This window comes from Theropithecus gelada, chromosome 11, assembly GCF_003255815.1.
Source record: "Theropithecus gelada isolate Dixy chromosome 11, Tgel_1.0, whole genome shotgun sequence".
NCBI classification, from domain to species: Eukaryota; Metazoa; Chordata; class Mammalia; order Primates; family Cercopithecidae; genus Theropithecus; species Theropithecus gelada.
Window position 1 is genome coordinate 98,934,350 of NC_037679.1, and position 18,745 is coordinate 98,953,094.

Here is an 18,745-nt window from a genome sequence, read left to right on the forward strand (position 1 = left end):
AGTGTGGCCTTATCCGAACACAGATATCCTGCCCACCCATCTCTCTCCCACCCCTCATGTATCACATCAAAGCTTAGATATCCTCAGTGACTTCTTTCTGGTTTCATAGGAAACCAAATCCTCTGCCTACCTTTCTAACCCCAGCTCCTGTCCTTCTCCTTCGTGCTTAGACCTTCCAGCTACCTAGGCCTTCATTCTGTCTCGAGCTCATTCTAGCCTTTGCCCTGGCTGTTCCTGTTGCACAGATGCTTTTCCCCCAGACTCTGCAAGGCTTGTCTTTTCTCGGCTTTTGTGTCTCAGTGAAAACATTGCCATCTTCAGATTAGCCTCCCGCAGCTCCCCAATCTGAAGCAGCCATCCTGCTTTATTTCCTCTGCTGTTCTTGTCCTCATCTGCTAGTTTCTCGTTCCTGTGCTGGTTTACTCACTGTAACTTGCCTCTACTTGGACGTAAGTTCCAGGGAAGGAGGGATCTTGTGTCTAGGACTGGCAGGATAGCCTCAGTGCCTGGAAACAGCTCAGAGTATAGCGGGTGCTTGATGACTCTTGGTTGAAGACATTTGTTGGATGTATCTCTGGACTTGCCTCTTTAGATAAGACAAGTGTGGTCCTGAGCAGGCTTGGGTTCTTCCTCCCAGCTGGCTCCTGGGGAGACTGACCAAATGGAAATAGTTCCCAGAGTCTCGGTGGGAGGGGTGATGATCTGTGATGACTTGGCATCAGATTACCCATCCAGTGCTGTTGTGTGTAGGGAACATCAGGAATAAGGCTGATCTGTCCATGGCTGGGTGTGTCAAAGCAGCCCTCCCAGGGGCTGGATTCTGCTCTGGCCAGGAGCTCAGTTGTCCGCTTTTGAGGGATTCTATAACCTCACCCTACTTGCTTAGCTGCAAACAGGGAGGTCCTTGTCAGGCCTGCTTCAGCTGAGTGCAGCGCAGCCTGTCTCTTCCTTGAGTTTCCGATTCCTGTCTGAGTGCTTAGGAAGCTAGGCTTGCTTTAAAAAGATGAGAATTATGGTCAGGTAGAGTGCCTCATGCCTGTAATCCCAGCACTTTGGGAGGCCGAGGTGGGCGGATCACCTGAGGTTAGGAGTTCAAGACCAGCTTGATCAACATGATGAAACCGTGTCTCTACTAAAAACACAAAAAAATCAGCTGGGCCTGGTGGCATGTGCCTGCAGTCCCAGCTACTCCAGAGGCTGAGGCAGGAGAATCGCTTGAGCCCAGAAGGTGGAGGTTGCAGTGAGCCGAGATCATGCCACAGCAGTCCAGCCTGGGCGGCCCAGCGAGACTCTGTCTCAAAAAAAAAAAAAAAAAAAAAAAGAAAAAAAAGATGAGGCAGCTCTGAACTGAGGCCCAGTGTGGGGGGAGGTGAGCCACAGCCACACCTAGAGGGATTCAAGCAAACTCCTCTGTGTCCTGCCACATCATGCCCTGGAAAGCCAGAGATAATCAGAAACATCCTGCTGGTCAGCTGGGGGTGCCTCCCTTAGCCCCTGTGCATGGTGTGAAAGGGGGGAGGCTCCTCTGGCTTGAAGAGATTTAGAACCCATGTTCTTCTGGAACTCACTGAAATATACTGCTACAGTTTTTAATTAAAATCTCCCATTGGAATAATGTAGAAGTAAAGCAACCAAATTTCAGAGGCCACGGGGGACAACCTCAAACCATAGTTCTCAAAGTATTTCTGCAGGTTATTAATTGTTACAGGCAAAAGTTGCTTTGTGGGAAATGATGGGCTTAGGAAAATTAAGCAAGTGTCTTGACAGTAGCACTTTTCAGAGTTTTTAATATGCTCATTGTGACTCCCAGAAAGTCGATACACTATAGTGTTTTCCAGTGTTTTAGACCTTGGAGTCCTTTTCTAGCTGAAATTCTCTTGGCACACACATTAGGAAATGCTGTGTTGGAGAACGGATGAAGGTGAGAGACAAAATCAAGTGCACTTTACAAGCATTTAGAGATTTCTGTGTGTTCTGCATGGTGCCAAGTACTGTGCAAAACACAGAATAATACAGAGCGGGTAGCTGATCTTTATGTTAGGATAAGAAGCCTCTCACATGCAAAACAGCTAGGAAACAATAAAAGAAAAATACGTAATGAAGAGCTGCAATGTGTGGTATAAGCTATAAAAGTCTAGGAATTCAGAGAGGGAGGAGACCCCACCTGGTAGGTATGTTGCAACAGTTGGAGAAGGCCTCCTGGAAGGGGTGGGACTGACGTCCCCTTGGAGAATGGGTGAGGATGGAGTGGCACCACCTGCTGTTGTTTTAGTTATGCTTGTTAGTCACTTACATGGTCTGTCCTCTCCTGTATCGTGGCATGTCTTGGGAAAGCCAGAGAGAGGTCAAGAGCCTGGCCTGTTGACCTTTGGAATCTCTGACATATGGACAGGGATAAGGACATGTGTGTTCCCTGAATAGCAGAGCCCATTGTGAACCAGTACCTGAATCCCTGCCCAGGAGTTATCGATAAACGATGCAGGAACATGAAGTCCTCACACCTGTAGATGTTTGTTCTTGAGCTGGAAACCGTAAGGAAGACCCGCCAATGAGGCCAGGTGTACACAGTTAAATTTTCTTTGAAGTGAGTCATGCATCTTCCTGCCCCAGCATCTGCACTGATTTGACCATGGTCCTCTGGATTAGTTAGGTGCTCTTTCCCATGCCTGGTGAGTCACGATTCAGGTTTGTGTTGCTGAATGGCCCAGTGAGGTCTCTTGAGCATTGCTGTACTTGCCAATGAGTTACTCACCGAGGCTGTACAGGAAACAGGTCCAGGCAAGTGAATTTTAAGATTCCCTATGGCCACCCTTGACTTTGATGTTTATTGGTCGCCATTTTAGCTCAGAGAATAATGGAGCAGGGAAGGAGTTTTGTTGTTGCCCTCACTCCCAGCTGTGGGGCACATCTGTTTCTCCAGCTGGGAGCTGGCTTGTTGAAAGTTAGAAGTTTGAGGTCTGACAATAGTCGGTGGGATGACCAGGGATATCCCTCTGCCTCTGGTGAAACGGCTCTGCAAAGTACTGGGCTTCTCTTCATATCAACCATCTAGATAACATTTCCTCTCTCTTTTCTCAACACCGGCGCTATCCCCAGGAACGTGCCCAGGTTTGGTTTTCAGTGTGACAACGAGTATTGTGTGTCCCTTGTCTCTTCCTCACGTTGTGTTCTTATGTTAGGTTGTGACGTCTAGATGCCTTGTGATTGTGTTTGGTGTGGCAGTTCATATCCAATAGCGTCCAATCCTAAACGCTGATGTTAATGTACATGTGTCTGGTTATAACCCACAGGCCAAGGCCATTCTTCCTTTCATTTACTAACCACTCTCTGCTCTTTGGTTTAGGAACATTCCAGGCCTGAGTATGAAACCAAAGTTCGAGAGAAAATGCTAAAGGAGAGCAACAAGTCGGCTGTCCAGAAATTGGAAACAAACACTACGGAGTCTGGCCACGAGGTACGAGGCTGCCCTCGTTGCTCACGGTCCCCTTTACTTGTTGAGATCCTGTTGTCATTTTGTTTGGCACACCTTAGTGAAGGGAGACTGGGCCTGAGAAAGGGTTGATGTGGGGCAGGATGGGATGAGAACATGACATCTCACATTGTCCTGCAGCCAGAGATCGTTGGCAATGGGCTTTCGCGATGACTTGACCGCTCTTTCCCGGGTGGTGCTGTCTGGTCAAAATGGGAGGGCAGGTTGGAGGAGAAGCAGTTCAGGCCTGGTTCCTACCATCATCTAAAGTTTGAATAATAGTAACATTTGGCCGCGCGCGGTGGCTCAAGCCTGTAATCCCAGCACTTTGGGAGGCCGAGACAGGCGGATCACGAGGTCAGGAGATCGAGACCATCCTGGCTAACATGGTGAAACCCCATCTCTACTAAAAAATACAAAAAACTAGCCGGGCGAGGTGGTGGGCGCCTGTAGTCCCGGCTACTCGGGAGGCTGAGGCAGGAGAATGGCGGGAACCCGGGAGGCGGAGCTTGCAGTGAGCTGAGATCCGGCCACTGCACTCCAGCCTGGGCGACCGAGCGAGACTCCGTCTCAAAAGAATTAAAAAAAAAAAAAAAGTAACATTTAATACCCCACCATAGCAACCGCCACCACGCCTAATCCTTATGGAATGCTTGCTCTATGTTAAACACTGTTCTAAATGTGCTGCATTATCTCACAGTAAGTCTGCGAGGCTGGTACTATTGCTATGTAAATGAAGACTCATGAAAAAAGTTATGTCCACAGATTAAGTCATTTGCCAGAGGTCACACAGCCAGTAAATCATTGGTGGATCTGGGATTCCAAGGCAGGTCTATTAGTCTGTGCACCTAACCACTATGACATACAGCCCTCAACTGCAATGGGAAAAATCAAAGGATGAAGCAAGAAATGGCTCTTAGGGCCTGCAGAGGCAAATTCATGCCTATATTTGCTCAAGCTACTCACACAATGTTCCTTACATTTCATTTGATCTCGGTGGGCCTCCAAAAGTGGATACGTGATTTTGACCGTGTCCTCTGAGTCATGTCTCTGAGTTTCATGGTGGCATGTAGTCATTAAAACAGAGCTTCGGAATGTGTGCTGTGGTTCGTAAAAATACTGAGTATGTATGCTGAGGGGACATGGGGATGCTCTTTGGGATACCTGTCTCTGTGTGCCACCCGTCTTTGAAAGCAGTGGTTGAGGGGGGCAGGGAGAGAGAGAGAAAGAGTTTATGACTTTCTTAATCTGGTTCTTGAAAAAAAAATCCACTAGATTGAAAATCTGTTGCTTTTAGATGTGTCTTTTCTCCATCTTGGATTTGAATTCAAATTTCATTTCATTTCACGTTCTTTAAGTTGGAACCATTCATGTTAACATGCAAATTTATGCAAGCATCAAAACAGAGGAATGTGGTGTTTTCGAGCCCAAAATACTGGCACTTTTTTTTTTCTTTTAAGAAAACAGAGCTTAAACAGAACAGAGAGGGTGGCCCTCTGAGTTATTTTTTTTCCTAGACGACGACCAAGTCCAAGACCACCAATTATTCAGGGAAATAATGAATTCATTCTTAGGAAAGACTCGTCATCACTGCCACCCTCATCAGAAAGCAGCATTCTGTGTTCTGTCAGCTTCAGCAACGCCATGCAAACTTCTTTCTCTACCCCATAGCAGTATACAATGGATAATTTTATGGAAATCACATGTAACTTTTATTGACCACTGCCTCATTTAATTTTAATTCCATAGACGGGAATGCCAAGGAGCTGGAATTGCGTACACTGAGGCTGTGGTTCTAATATAAACATTGCTTGGGTATATATGCGTGATTGGTCAAATAACTTTCAGGAACCATGAATAATTAAAAAACATCTGAATGCATTATGAATGATGCATATGTTTATGTTTTAGCATTCAACATCTATTTTCATTACACTGTTGAGAACGCAAAGCTCAAAGCAGCTAATGCTTTATGGGCAGTGGGGGGAGATGACCTTCTCCGATGAGCAGTGTAAGATAAAAATGGCCTAGAATTTGATTGTCAGGATCCTTCTTGTGTTCCCTCCATTTCTTCAACAAATGATCCTGTTCTTGCCAAATCCAGCCATAGGTGGGAGATACAGATGGACGCTGCTCTTGTCTGCAGGAAGAGTTGTAGTCAATACCTACTGCATAGCATTGCTGCAGGGGCACCTGCACGTGGAATATTTAGGAAAGGCACCTTCTTCTGAGGAATAGACAGGGACTACAGAATCAAATTCTAGCTGATGGTCTTGGATGTGCTTGTTTCACCCCAGAAGATCACCTTGGTTCTGCCTTCACTGTAACCCTGATGCTGCATATCCCCACCTCTCCTAACTTTCCTTCCTGCTGAATGGTAAAAAGCTACCATTTACTGATGCCCAGAGTTGTGCAGGAATTTGCTTAAGACCAATTTGCTTAAGTTGTGTGGAAGCTGGTAATCAAACCCAGCTCTGCCTGATCCCCAAGACCTATTTGCTTTTTTTTTTTTTTTTTAATTTTAAAGATACCAAGTCCATTTACTTTTTAAGCATTTTTATTGAGATTTAATTTTATACACTAAAATTCACCCACTTAAAGTGTACAATTCAATGGTTTTTAGCATATTCACAGATTTGTGCAATTATCTACACAATTTATGTTGAAAACATTTTTATTATCCCAGAAAGAAACCCTGTACCCAATAGTTGCCAAGCCGTGGGTAACAACTAATCTACTTTCTGTCTCTATAGATTTGCCTATTCTGGACTTTCTTGTAAATGGTATTGTAGAATATGCGGTCCTCAGCTTCTTTCACTTAGCAATATTTTTTTAAGCATTCATTCATGTTGTAGCATATATCAGTACCTCATTCTTTTTTATTGCCAAATAATATTCCGTATTTTGGATTTGATTCATTTTATTTATCAGTGCAGTTGAGGGACATTTGGGTGGTCTCCATCTTTGGGCTACTATGAATAATGCTGCAATGGATGTTTGTGTACCAGCTTTTTTTTTTTCTCTTGAGTATATACCTAGGAGTAGAATTGCTGGGTCATATGGTAACTCTATGTTTAACATTTTAAAGAACTGCCATGCTATTTTTCCAAAGTGGCTATATTATTTTACATTCCAACCAGCTATTTATGAGGTTTCCAGCATCTCCACATCCTCACCAATGCTTATCATCTGTTTTTTAAATTTTATCCATCCCAGTGGTGTGACGTGGTATTTCACTGTAGTTTTAACTTGCATTTCCCTGATGACTAATGATGTGAACGTCTTTTCATGGGTTTTTTGGTCATTTGCATGTCATCTTTGGAAAAATATTTATTCAAATCCTTTGCCTCTTAAAAATATTGGGTTAATTGGCTTTTGATTATCAGGTTATAAGAGTTATTTATATATTTGGAATATATGAAGTTCTTTATATATTTGGGATATATGAAGTTCTTTATATATTTGGAATACCAATCTTATCAAATAATATGATGTAGAAATAGTTTCTTTAATTCTATAGATTGTCTTTTCACTTTATTGATGATATTATTTGAAGCACAAGTTTTAAATTTTGAAATAGTTCAATTTATCTAATTTTGTCACTTATGCTTTTGTGCTATATCTAAGAAACCGTTGCCTAATCCAATGTCATTAAGAGATTTCTAATTTTTCCTCTAAGAATTTTATAGTTTTAACACTTGCAGTTAGGCCTATGATCCATTTTGAGTTCATGTTTGGGTGTGATTGAAGGAGGGGATTCAAATGTATTTTTCTGCATGTGGGTATTCAGTTGTCCCAGCACCATGTGTTGAACAGACTGTTTCCTTACTGGATTATCCTGACACCTTATCAAAAGTCAATTGACCACAAATGTAAGAGTTTATTCCCGGACATCAATTCGATTCCATTGATCTATATGTCTGTTCTTATGTAATATCACCCTATCTTGATTGCTCTGCTTATATAGTAAGTTTTGAAATTGGGGGTATGCGTCCTCTGACTTTGTATTTTTTTTTCAAAATTGTTTTGACAATTCTGGGTGCTTTGCATTTCCATATGAACTTCATGACTAGCTTGTCCATGTCTATAAGAAAGCAAGTTGGGATTTTGGTAGGGATTGAGTTGAATCTACGGACTAATTTTGGAAGAATTGCCATCTTGGCAATAGTAAGTCTTCTATGACTGTGGCATATCTTTCTATTTATGTAGACCTTTTATTTTTTCAACAATGTTTTATAGTTTTTGGTGTACACATCTTGTACATATTTTGTTAAATTTATTGATAATTATTTTTATTTTTTTGATGCTATTGAAAATATAGTTGTCTTGATTTTATTTTTGGATTGCTCATTGCCAGTATATAGAAATATAATTGATTTTTCTATATTGATCTTGTATCCCACAACTTTTCTGAACTCATTTATTAGCTCTAATAATTTTTAATGGATTGCTTAGGATTTTCTATTTGTGAGATCATGTCATCTGTGAATAGAAATAGTTTTACTTCTTTTTTCCAATCTGGATATATTTTGTCCCTGCTCCCTCCACCCATTTCCTAATTGCCCTGATTAGAATCTCCTGTACAATGCTGAATAGAAGTGGTGAGGCCGGGCACGTTGGCTCACACCTGTAATCCCAGCACTTTAGGAGGCTGAGGCGGGTGGATCACGAAGTCAAGAGATCGAGACCATCCTGGCTAACACGGTGAAACACTGTCTCTACTAAAAATGCAAAAAATTAGCCAGATGCGGTGGCGGGCACCTGTAGTCCCAGCTTCTCGGGAGGCTGAACCAGGAGAATGGTATGAACCCAGGAGGCAGAGCTGGCAGTGAGCTGAGACCACGCCATTGCCCTCCAGCCTGGGTGACAGAGCGAGACTCTGTCTCGGGGAAAAAAAAAAAAAAAAAAAGGTGGTGAGAATGGACTTCCTTGCTTGTTTTTGATTACAGGAGAAAAAAAATTTAGTCTTTCACCATTAAGTCTCATGTTAGCTGTAGGCCATTGCTTTTTTTTTTTTTGGTTTGTTTTAAACTCTCTCTAGAAGGTTTCCCTCTAAGGCCATTCTTGCATTGCTATAAATAAAGACTGAGTAATTTATTAAAAACAGAGGTTTAATTGGCTCATGTTTCTGTAGGGTTTAGAAAAGGCATGGTGCTGGTATCTTCTTGGCTTCTAAGGAGGCTTCAGGAAGTTTATAATCATTGTGGAAGGTGAAGGGGGAGCAGGCACGTCACATACTGAAAGCAGGAGTGAGAAAGGGGAGTGAGTTATAGGGGAGGTGGTGCCACACACTTTTAAATGACCAGATCTCACAGGAACTCACTGACCTTTGCAAAGACAGCACCAAGCCATGAGGGATCCACCCCCATGATCCAAACACCTCCCACCAGTCTCCACCTCCAGCACTGAGGATTACAATTCAACATGAGATTTGGGTGGGAACAAGTATCCAAACTGTATCAGCTTCCCTGAGAACAATTCACATCACATGTACATGATGCTGATCGGAAATGAAATATTCTGTACTGTCGTGAGGTGATAACCGTATATTAGGACGCTGGGGTAGGAGTTATGGTACCATTACCAGGCAGCTGAGCCTTCTGGGTCTCTTCCACCTCAGCTGTCATGCAGGGAGAGTAGATTATACAGCCTCCCCAGGTCTGAGAGTCAGCAGTTTTCTTTGCTGATGTGCAGAGATGATGTTGGTCATCAATCCATTGGTTTGGGGGATTGGACCGTCCCTTATTTATTTATATGGTGGTAACTTGGATCTTATACCTTCTCTCATTGATTTTCAAGGATGCGGGCATAGGAGGATGTTAACAATGATAAAATTTAAGCAACATTTATGGAGTGCTTATTGTATGTAATGTGCAAAGCTTTACAGGTATTATTTCCTTTAAGTCTTAAAACCGTTAGGATCCCCAACTCACAGATGAGAAGACTGAGGTCTATAGGGGACATAAGTTGATCAGTGTGAATACGTGGTAGAGCCAGAATCCAAGCCAGGTAGTCTGACTCAAAAGCAATGCTTTTAACCTCTTGCTTCTGTGTCTGCTGAAAGTTTTCCTTCAACGGATCCTCAAACACTCCTAAAAAGTCAGGTTTGATTCTTCTTTCCTAAACTAAAGGCAGAAAGACTGTGGTATTCACTGGAAAGATGGGTGAGAGACAAACTCGCTACCCTACATTAGTGGTTTTGTGTAAATTTTAGTGGGGTGATGCTCTATTTCCACTGAGGACAACAGTGGGGAGAATTAGCTCAGTTTACAGCTAGAGGTTCAAAAGACCGTAGGGAAAATTCGGGAATATAAATATAGGCATAGATTGTGTTTTCAAGAAAGAATACTGAGTCTGGAACTTTTAATAAAAGAATAGCCTGAATTTTTTTTTTCCTAAATTAGTTTGAATCTTTTCTAGACTGCTCTGTGCTGGACACATTTGGAGGTTTTCTTAAGTTTCCTGCAGGGCACCATTTCCCTCTGTTCCTACAAGGTGGTAAAACTCTAAGTTGAGTGCAGATGGCAAGGTGCTGGAGCTGGCAGGTTGAGGAGCGGTGCTGGTCTTTGCCTCTCATCCCTGTAGTCTTTCACTCAGTGCTTTCTCAGCCCGTGCCTCCTTTGCTTCCAATAAACTTTGTATTAGTTAGAGTACAGTAAGAAGACAAAACTCATGCTGTGTGGGTCAGCAGAGGGACAATACAAAGAGCTAATTCTAAAGGTGTTAGAAGGGATGTTGAGCCAAGCAGGACAGTGAGCCAATAGAGAGATTAGCATGGCAGGAAGTGGGCACCACCTTAGGGCAACAAGGACAGGAGTGGAGATGGCCTTACCAGAGCCCAGGAGCCAGGACCACCCAGTGGGAGCTGGAATCCCAGAGGAGATGCCCTCTGAAGCAGATAGAAAAAGTGAACGAGAAATACCCTGGATTTCCCTCTTCAGCCTCCCAGGCTCCCATCATTACCTCCCATTGGCCAGACCTAATCAAAAGTCAGTTGATGAGTTGTTAAAGGAAATAGAGTTTTTGGGGTCAGTTCCCCGCAACACGGACCAGAGGAAAGGAACAGCGGAATCTATCTGAGAGCAACCGGCAGAGCGCTGGCGCGAAAGTCCAGGCAATAAGTCGATGTAACCTTAGAACCCGCTAGTCACAAATCATTTGCAAGTGGGGTCCTTGGTTGGAGGTTGGAGAGGCTATTGGGGAAGAGAAATAAAAATTTGACAAGAAGCACAGGAATGTTCACCACTGACATAATAAATAAATACACCAGTGGTCAGTTTTACAGACCATTCCTGAACTGTTGAGAGTGTGTGAGTGAGCAGGTGTGTGAGAGTGAGTCAGTGGCATGAGCATGTGTGAGATTGTGTTCGTGTGTACGTGTGTGTGGGTGTGTGAGAGTGTGCCAGTGGTGTGAGATTGTGTTTGTGTGTGTGTGTGAGAGAGGGAGACAAGGAGAGGGAGAGTGCCTGAGTGATGGTGTCATTGGAGTGACACAGATGGGCTCAGATAACAGGAGGCTTCAAAGAGGAGCAAAAATACATTTTTGTGTCAAGATGCAAAGAACGTGAATAAGTAGAGTTGGGGGGCTGATGGCAAATGTGGGTTTCATACTCCTGTGAAACATATCACTGAAAGGACTTTAAAACAAAATCCGATTTAACTGGTCCTGGGAGTTTCTTCATGGAACTTGTCACCCACATATTGATTTAGCCAGTGCGCAGGTCCCAGCACCCACACCCCTGCCTGTGCCACCTGAGGTGCTTATTTAATGAATGTTTTATGTTGAGCACTGCAGCTAGAAGGGAACAGGAGCCTAGAGGAGGCTGTGGATAGAGGGGTGTTAATTTACTGCACAGTTCATCACCCTGGGGACAATTATTTCAAAAGAAAACTCATCTAAAGTTAAAGCACTGAAACATTTACGACAGAGGCCTCTGGCAGAAGCAACAAACAAACACGTGGAATAAATTATGCATAATTGTAGGGCCTTTGCAGAGGCTAGGACAACAGCAACGGGAAGCTGGGACATTGTTGGAGCGTGTGCGTGGGTGGAGAAGGGAGGCCCAGCGAGCAGGGGATGAGGGTCCCTCTTGCTTCTCACTCTGGGCCGAGGGAGACATGGTCCAGGCTTTCCACGCAGGCCTCGGGTGGTTTATCAGTTCTTTGAGCAGAAAAGTTCCCTCGTGCCCTCTTTTGAGGCACTAAATGACCAAATAACCATTTGAGGGTCAAAAACATAAAGAATAAAAATAATTATCGCAGCCTCTTCTTACGGTTTCTCGTTGGCAAAGGGAAACACTGAGGCACAGAAAGGGACTCGTTTTTACCAGAGTTTCTTGTAGCAATAGAGAAGCTGAGATGAGATGTGAGCCTGGTTCTATTTCTGAAATCTGTTTATGGCCTGGTGCTTAAGAGCTCTAAGCATCCTTATTACACGGGCATTTCATGGACTCTGGCTATTAAGGCTGAGTTACGACACCTGGGACCTTTGTTCTTTCCTGTACGCCTGCATGAGCTGAAGAATAATTGGCAGAAAATGGCCTGGGTTCTGTCCCAAGCTGACGGGTGTTCAGGGAGTCAAGCCCCTGTGCTCTCTCAGACCAGTCCCTGAGCCGGTCTGATAAGGGCTGAGAGGCTGCAGGTTGGTTCAGCTCTGCAGTCCTGTGTTTCAGAGGATCTGTGCACACTGCCCTTGGCCTTCTCATATTTGGTAATAAGGACAATGAAACAGGTCACTTCATTTCAGGGGACATGTAACTTCTGGAACCTGTGTCACAAAAGTGGAATTGTTACTGAAAGCTGCCCCCTGACAATTTTATGTACTATTTTTTAAACTTTTGCTTTAATTTTTTATTTTCGGCAGCGCATCGTTTCCTGCTCTGGCTCCTCTCTCTTTCCTTCTCTGCCCGCCCCCTGTCCCGCCCCTTCGCTGTAATTTCTCATGGAGTGGCCTCCTTTTTCACCTCTGGTCCCAGTCATACCCCCGCCCTGCCCTGGGGCACCCCAGCCAAGAGAAATGGGTGAGCAAAGGAGCAGAGAAATGGATGCAGCAAGGAAATTTATGGGTAGAGGTGTGGGCAGTCTAGGATGTGGATCTCCTTAGGGGTACTTTAGGATTCAATTTAGAACTGGATCCTGCCTCCCTTCCCCTCATTGGCAGAAGCCAGCCACAAGGCTCCACCTAGATGAGCAGAAGGCGGGGAAATAGAGTCTTTGCCTAGCAGCTTCCAAGCAGCAGCTCCAAACTACCAGAGAGAGAGCCAGCCTTCACGGCCACCACGTCACGCGGCGACGCGAGTGGACTGTGAGCAGCCAGACTCTGGGGAGGTGGTAGCGGAGGTAGTTAGAGAACAGCTACTGGTGATTCCGATCGACTGCCACTTCCGGGGAACTGCTGCCGTGGAAAATAAGAAAGGAAGAAAGGCTCTTTAAAAAAATGCCGTAAGGAATTTCAGTGCGTGAGCGAGAAGCGCTCATCTACAGTGTACCCACAGTGTTGGAGTTTGGGACTGACCCTTTCTGAACAGAACTTAGCACTCTCTTACATGGCAAGGTTGTTTTGTTGTTGTTGTTGTTTATAATTACACAAGTTATACCTGAAAGCATTTGCAGAAAAATTCTGACAAACATCTCACTGGACCTACCTCTTTTCCTCCCAATGTTGTCTCCTTAGAAGTAGCCAGAGCTAGTGGCTTGGTTTGTATCCTTTCTAGGTCTTTTCTCATGCATTTTTATTCATGTATAAATTCATATGTGTTCTGGGCTCTGGTTGTGGGTTTATTTACACACACGCGTGCACACACACGAAAGTCGTGGACAAATGATTTCATCAGACCATAGTTCCCAGTAACACAAGACACCCCAGGATGCCACAGCAAACTCACAGAACTGACGTGGAATTACTCAACATTTCTTAGGGAAGCCCAGCAATACTTGACATCTGTACGCCACCACACAATGTTACCTCAGCCATGTCAGTGTTCTGTAGTACTATGTTTTTTAATGTCATCATGTTTTAGTGAAGCTGACTTTTCTGTGGTTGCAGCCAGTGAGAACTGCACAAAATCATTGTGGAACAGGAAGCATGAGTGTTGCTGTTCAATCTGATACCAAGATTAGAAAAGTTGGAAGTTGTCTAATAGGTGCACACATCCTGTTAGCTAGTAAATAGGTTTAAGAATGAAATAAATTTTTATTATTTGTTTCAATTTATGTGTATTTTCCCCAATGGCTATTAATTTGTTAGGACATAAATATTTATTAAGTTATTTGGACTTAACTACTTAATACATGGAACTGTTAAGTATTTCTTTCTTTCTTTCTTTTTTTTTTTTTTTTTTTTTTTTTTTTTTTTTTTTTTTTTTTTTTTTGAGACGGAGTCTGGCTCTGTCGCCCGGGCTGGAGTGCAGTGGCCGGATCTCAGCTCACTGCAAGCTCCGCCTCCCAGGTTCACGCCATTCTCCTGCCTCAGCCTCCCGAGTAGCTGGGACTACAGGCGCCCGCCACCAGGCCCAGCTAATTTTTTGTATTTTTTAGTAGAGACGGGGTTTCACTATGTTAGCCAGGATGGTCTGGATCTCCTGACCTCGTGATCCACCTGCCTCGGCCTCCCAAAGTGCTGGGATTACAGGCGTGAGCCACCGTGCCTGGCTGGAACTGTTAAGTACTTCTTTTAGCCTAGGAGCATTGCATAAAACTTGCTGGGACCTTAAGGGTACTGTGAACCAAGAAAGTTTGGAAACAGCTGCATAACGAACTTCCTAGGTTGGGTGAAGTGGCTCATGCCTGTAATTCCAGCATTTTGGGAGGCTGAGATGGGTGGACTGCTTGAGCTCAGGAGTTTGAGACCAGCCTGGGCAACATAGTAAGACCCTGTCTCTACAAATAATAAGAAAAATTAGGTATGCACGGTGGCATGGGCCAGTAGTTCCAGCTACTTGGGAGCCTGAGGCAGGAGGATGGCTTGAGCCCAGGAGTTAGAGGCTGCAGTAAGCTGTGATTGTGCCATGACACTGAAACCTGGGTGACAAAGCAAGTCTCTGTCTCTTAAAAAAAACAAAAAACCAAAACAACTTTTACGTTCAACAGAGATTTAAGAGTGAAGCAGACAACCAAGAGCAGAAAGCTTAAAAAGATAAATAGTGAGTTTTAAAGTTGCAGGAATTTGTTTGGAGATGGCAACATCCTGTGGAAACTGTGAGCTAGGAAAGTACCAGGTGGGCTGGCTTCCTCCACACTTGCTCTTTGGGACTCCCACAAACTTCTGTCTTGGGCCTCACAGTGCATCTGCCCCAGTGTGTATATTTTCTCTCTCTCTCTCATTGCCGTCTCTCTGCATGTTTGTGCATGCGGGTGTATGTGAGTGTGCTGCATGTTTGTGCATGCGTGTGCATGTGAGTGTGCTGCATGTTTGTGCACGCGTGTATGAGTGTGCTGCATGTTTGTGCACGCGTGTGTATGTGAGTGTGCTGCATGTTTGTGCACACGTGTGTATGTGAGTGTGCATGGTAGGAGGGCACTGAGGGTTTCTCATCGTGGGCATCCTTGTAAATCCTTGGGATTTAAAAATAAACCTGACAACTTCTAATCCAGGGGACGTTGCTTTACTTACAATCTCCAGCGTGGTTCGGGCTTCGTGGAGAAAGATGCCAGAGATGCGTAGGATGTGTCCATAAACATCTCCCTGCATGGAGCCTGTGACTTATGCATCCCAAGTAGACGCCTCGGGTGGCCCAGGCCATCAGATGGGGGGCTCTGGCCCACTTCAACTGAGAGTCGATTCTTAGCGTCAGGAGTTCTGGCTAAAATAAGACCTTCTCCTCCACTCACTGTATACATTTCTACTGGCCAGGGTCTAAATTAAGAAGTTACAAATAAGGAGAGCCCTGAGGCCTGGATTATGGAAGCAAAGCTAGAGAGAAACAGGGCAGCCTGTGAAATGAGAGTGCAGTGGGGGAGGAGAAGCAGTGGATCCAGCCTCGGAGCTCAGGCTGGGCAGATTCAGGATGGTATTCCCAGACCCTCATGGCTTCTGGGAAAACACAAGGCCCAAATATGTGCAATGATTGGGAATGTTGGAATAGCGTAGTTGCTAGGAGAGGCCAGCACATACCATTGGGATGTGTGATGTTAGGCACAATTGACTTGCAGTTTGGACTTTTCTTTTTTTGGTTTAAATGATTTTTCCATATATGGCTAGAAGCACGTAAATTAAATTTGTCTTTTGCTGTCTGGGCCAAGGTCGTTATTTCACTTCCTTAGAATTCACTGGAAACACACACATGCCCTTCAGGTTCCCTTGCTCTTTCTCTCTTAATGTGCCAGAAACTCAAAAGTGCTGGTTTAAAAAATTCCTCCAGGGTCAAAATGTGTTCTGGCTCCCTGCAATTCTTTTGACATGATGGTCAAAAGCAGCTTTCAAAGAAAACGGATGGGATTGCCCTTTTGTGGATGGGGAAACAGAGGCTTTGAGACTATGCGCTTCTGACAATCATTGCCCAGCTAGAGGTTGTAGAAACCTTCTTCTCCATCCACCACCACAGCCTGCTCAGCCACGCTCTAGCTGGTGAGAAGGGGCTTACTGCCCAGATCTTCTGCAGTCCTGTCACTGAAAGGACCCCATATTCTTTCCAAGTATTACTTTAAACTTCATAAAGAATAAGCAACTAGCATGAAAAGGAAAAAAAAAAAACCAGTGTGCTTACTTTAGATTCTCCCAGATGCAGACCCTGAGCCAGTGATTCAAGTGCAAAATTCTGGGGAGTGGAGTGAGCAAGTGAGAGAGACAAGGGAAGGCAGCCCAGAAGGGGTGCCTGGTCAATCAGGTTACCACTGTGGACCACTGGAGCTTAGTTCTCCTGGGAATTCTGGGAGCTGATTTAGAGTGTGCACTTTAGAGTGGTATTGCATGAGGGGTGAGTGTCTTAGTTGGTTTCTGCTGCTACAGCGAAATGCCTTACACTGGGTAATTTCTAGACAACAGAAATATTACTCACAGTTCTGGAGGCTGGGAAGTCTAAGATCTAGACCCTGGCAGATTCCATATCTGATAGGGGCTGCTGTCTGCTTCCAGGATGGTGCCTTGTTGCTCTTGTTGCTGCGTTCTCACATGGCAGAAGACCCAGGAGCAAAAGGACACTAGAGTGCTTCCTTCTTTTTTCAGATCATCAACCCATTCGTGAGGGCAGAGCTCCTCGGGACTTAGGCACTTCTCAAAGACCCTGTCTCTTAACACCATCACCTGGGAGTTTAAGTTCCAACATATGAATTCTTCAGGGACTCATATATTCAAACCAGAGCAGTGAGAGAGCTGAGTTTCTGTGAGGTCCTGTCAGTCACTGTTATGGGCAGCTCCAAGTGTGAGTGTGTGAGTGTGTGTATCTTAATTCTCCTGCACTTCTAGTCTGCCTTGAACATGCACATGGGAGGAGAAGGCTCAGGCCACCAAAAAGAAACCTTTAGGCAAAGAAGGGAAGGCGCTGGCCGTTGGAGGTTGGACTCAAAATTATCCTGGTAAGCCTTGAGGGAATTTGGAGCAGACACTAACTGTATCAGGGTCTCCTAAGTCCTAAAGTGCATGAGTTACGATCTAGTCAGACAACTGGAAATCCTGGAGTTCAGTAGAGGGAATTTAATATACGGAGCTAGCTAGGAAGGTGTTGGAAGGGCTGACAAGCTAACTAAGGATGGGGAACCAACCCAGAGCCAGCATCAGCAGGAAGCTGGGGTACCTCCCATCGGTAGGAGGTGGCCCAGGGCCAGGTCCTCTAGTGGAAGCTGAAGCCATGCAGGAAACTGCATGGTGGAAATTGGGGCTGCCAAGGGAAGGGCAGTCCAGCGAGTAAGGAAAGTATGAAAGGTTGCAGCCACTGCATGAAGCAGATAGAGAGAGGAGAGGGAGGCTCTGGGTTCCCCTTCCATCTGTCTACCTGTCAATCTGGCGCCAGCACCTTCCATTGACTGAATCGAGCCAGAAGCCAGTTGGCAAGGGATTCTGAGAAGTGTCCCTTCGGAGAGCCACTCCCCTTACATTATGTATTACACCAGGAAATGGCAGATGTGGGGGTACACAGGAAAATGATTGGCACTAATGGTAATCCTTTACCTCACATAAACATGTGCTTTCCTCCCCCACCTCCTTTGCTCTTTCTACTACATGACTGTTGGCTTTGTCATCTCCAAAGCAGACTCCAGGAATTTCTATGGACATTGGGTGAACTACGTTTTTGGGAAGAGATAGATGATAGAATGGGGAACATACTCCACACTCTTGTTCACCCCTGTTTTGAAGTATCCCAGGGGCTGTTCCTGTGCCTTGGGTCTTTCTGTTCAGCAGCAGAAGGACCATAAATTTCCTGCCTTGATCATATGGGGTCTTTGAGGAGGCACCACATCTAAAAGATGCCCTTTGGCGGTTTCCCCCTTACTTAGGCTTGCTAACATTTGATGTTTTTGCTCTGTTTCAGTGAGGGACGTGTCCTTCCATTCTGAAGAATATGTTTCAGAACCTGGAGCACATTTGTGTTCTTTCCCTCTCAAGCTATTGCCATTTAGACATGTTGGCTTTTTATTTATTCCATAAACCCAAATGCCAAGATGACAAGAAATAGCAATCTGAATCTGTGCTAACATTCAGCTTCCCCACCCCGGACTTCCATGTGTTTAGTGGTTTCCTTACTTATTCTCCCAACCTTATTGGAAAGAAAGAAGCCTGCCCATGTGGTCCCCTTCTTCTTTCAGATGGGGCAGCCCAAGTGAGAGTGACGTGAATTACTGGGAACAAAGTTCAGAGGAAAGCTGATGTAAGTCAACAGTTCCCTGGGTTACTTCTTTAGCTTACTTCCTAAATGGAGCCAACTTCATCCAAAATATTCCCCAAGAACACAGGATCTGTATTTCCACTTTTTTTTTTTTGAACATCCAAGATCAGATCAGTGGATGTATTGAATATTCCTAGGCTCCTGCCTGCAATGAGAATGATGTGCTGTCATTCCATCCAGGCCAGATCTGGAATACAAGGTGAAATACATACTGAAAATGGGCTTAGTAGAGGTGCTAACTCTGGAGGCAAGAGGAGTGGGTGCTTTCATGGGAAGGGTAAACCCAGGATGTTAAGTTACTTACATGTCTTATAGAGTCTTTAGATTTGGGGAATTGGATCAGGGTGTTGCAGGGAGGGAGGTGATCTGTAATTTCACTAGGCTTCTACATCTCTAATCTCTTTACATCAAACCTCTGAGACAAGATGTCCAAAACCAACTCTCTTGGAGTCTTCTT

The 18,745-nt window shown here is 44.6% G+C and overlaps 1 protein-coding gene across 1 annotated transcript in view; it reads left to right on the plus strand.

Moving 5' to 3' along the window:
• Positions 1-18,745, plus strand: part of ANO2 (anoctamin 2) — a 364,008-nt gene that overhangs the window by 194,590 nt on the left and 150,673 nt on the right. Inside the window, exons 13-14 of the mRNA XM_025401723.1 lie at positions 3,097-3,108; positions 3,344-3,454. Coding sequence (XP_025257508.1) covers positions 3,097-3,108; positions 3,344-3,454 — 123 coding nt within the window. The remainder of the gene's footprint in view (positions 1-3,096; positions 3,109-3,343; positions 3,455-18,745) is intronic.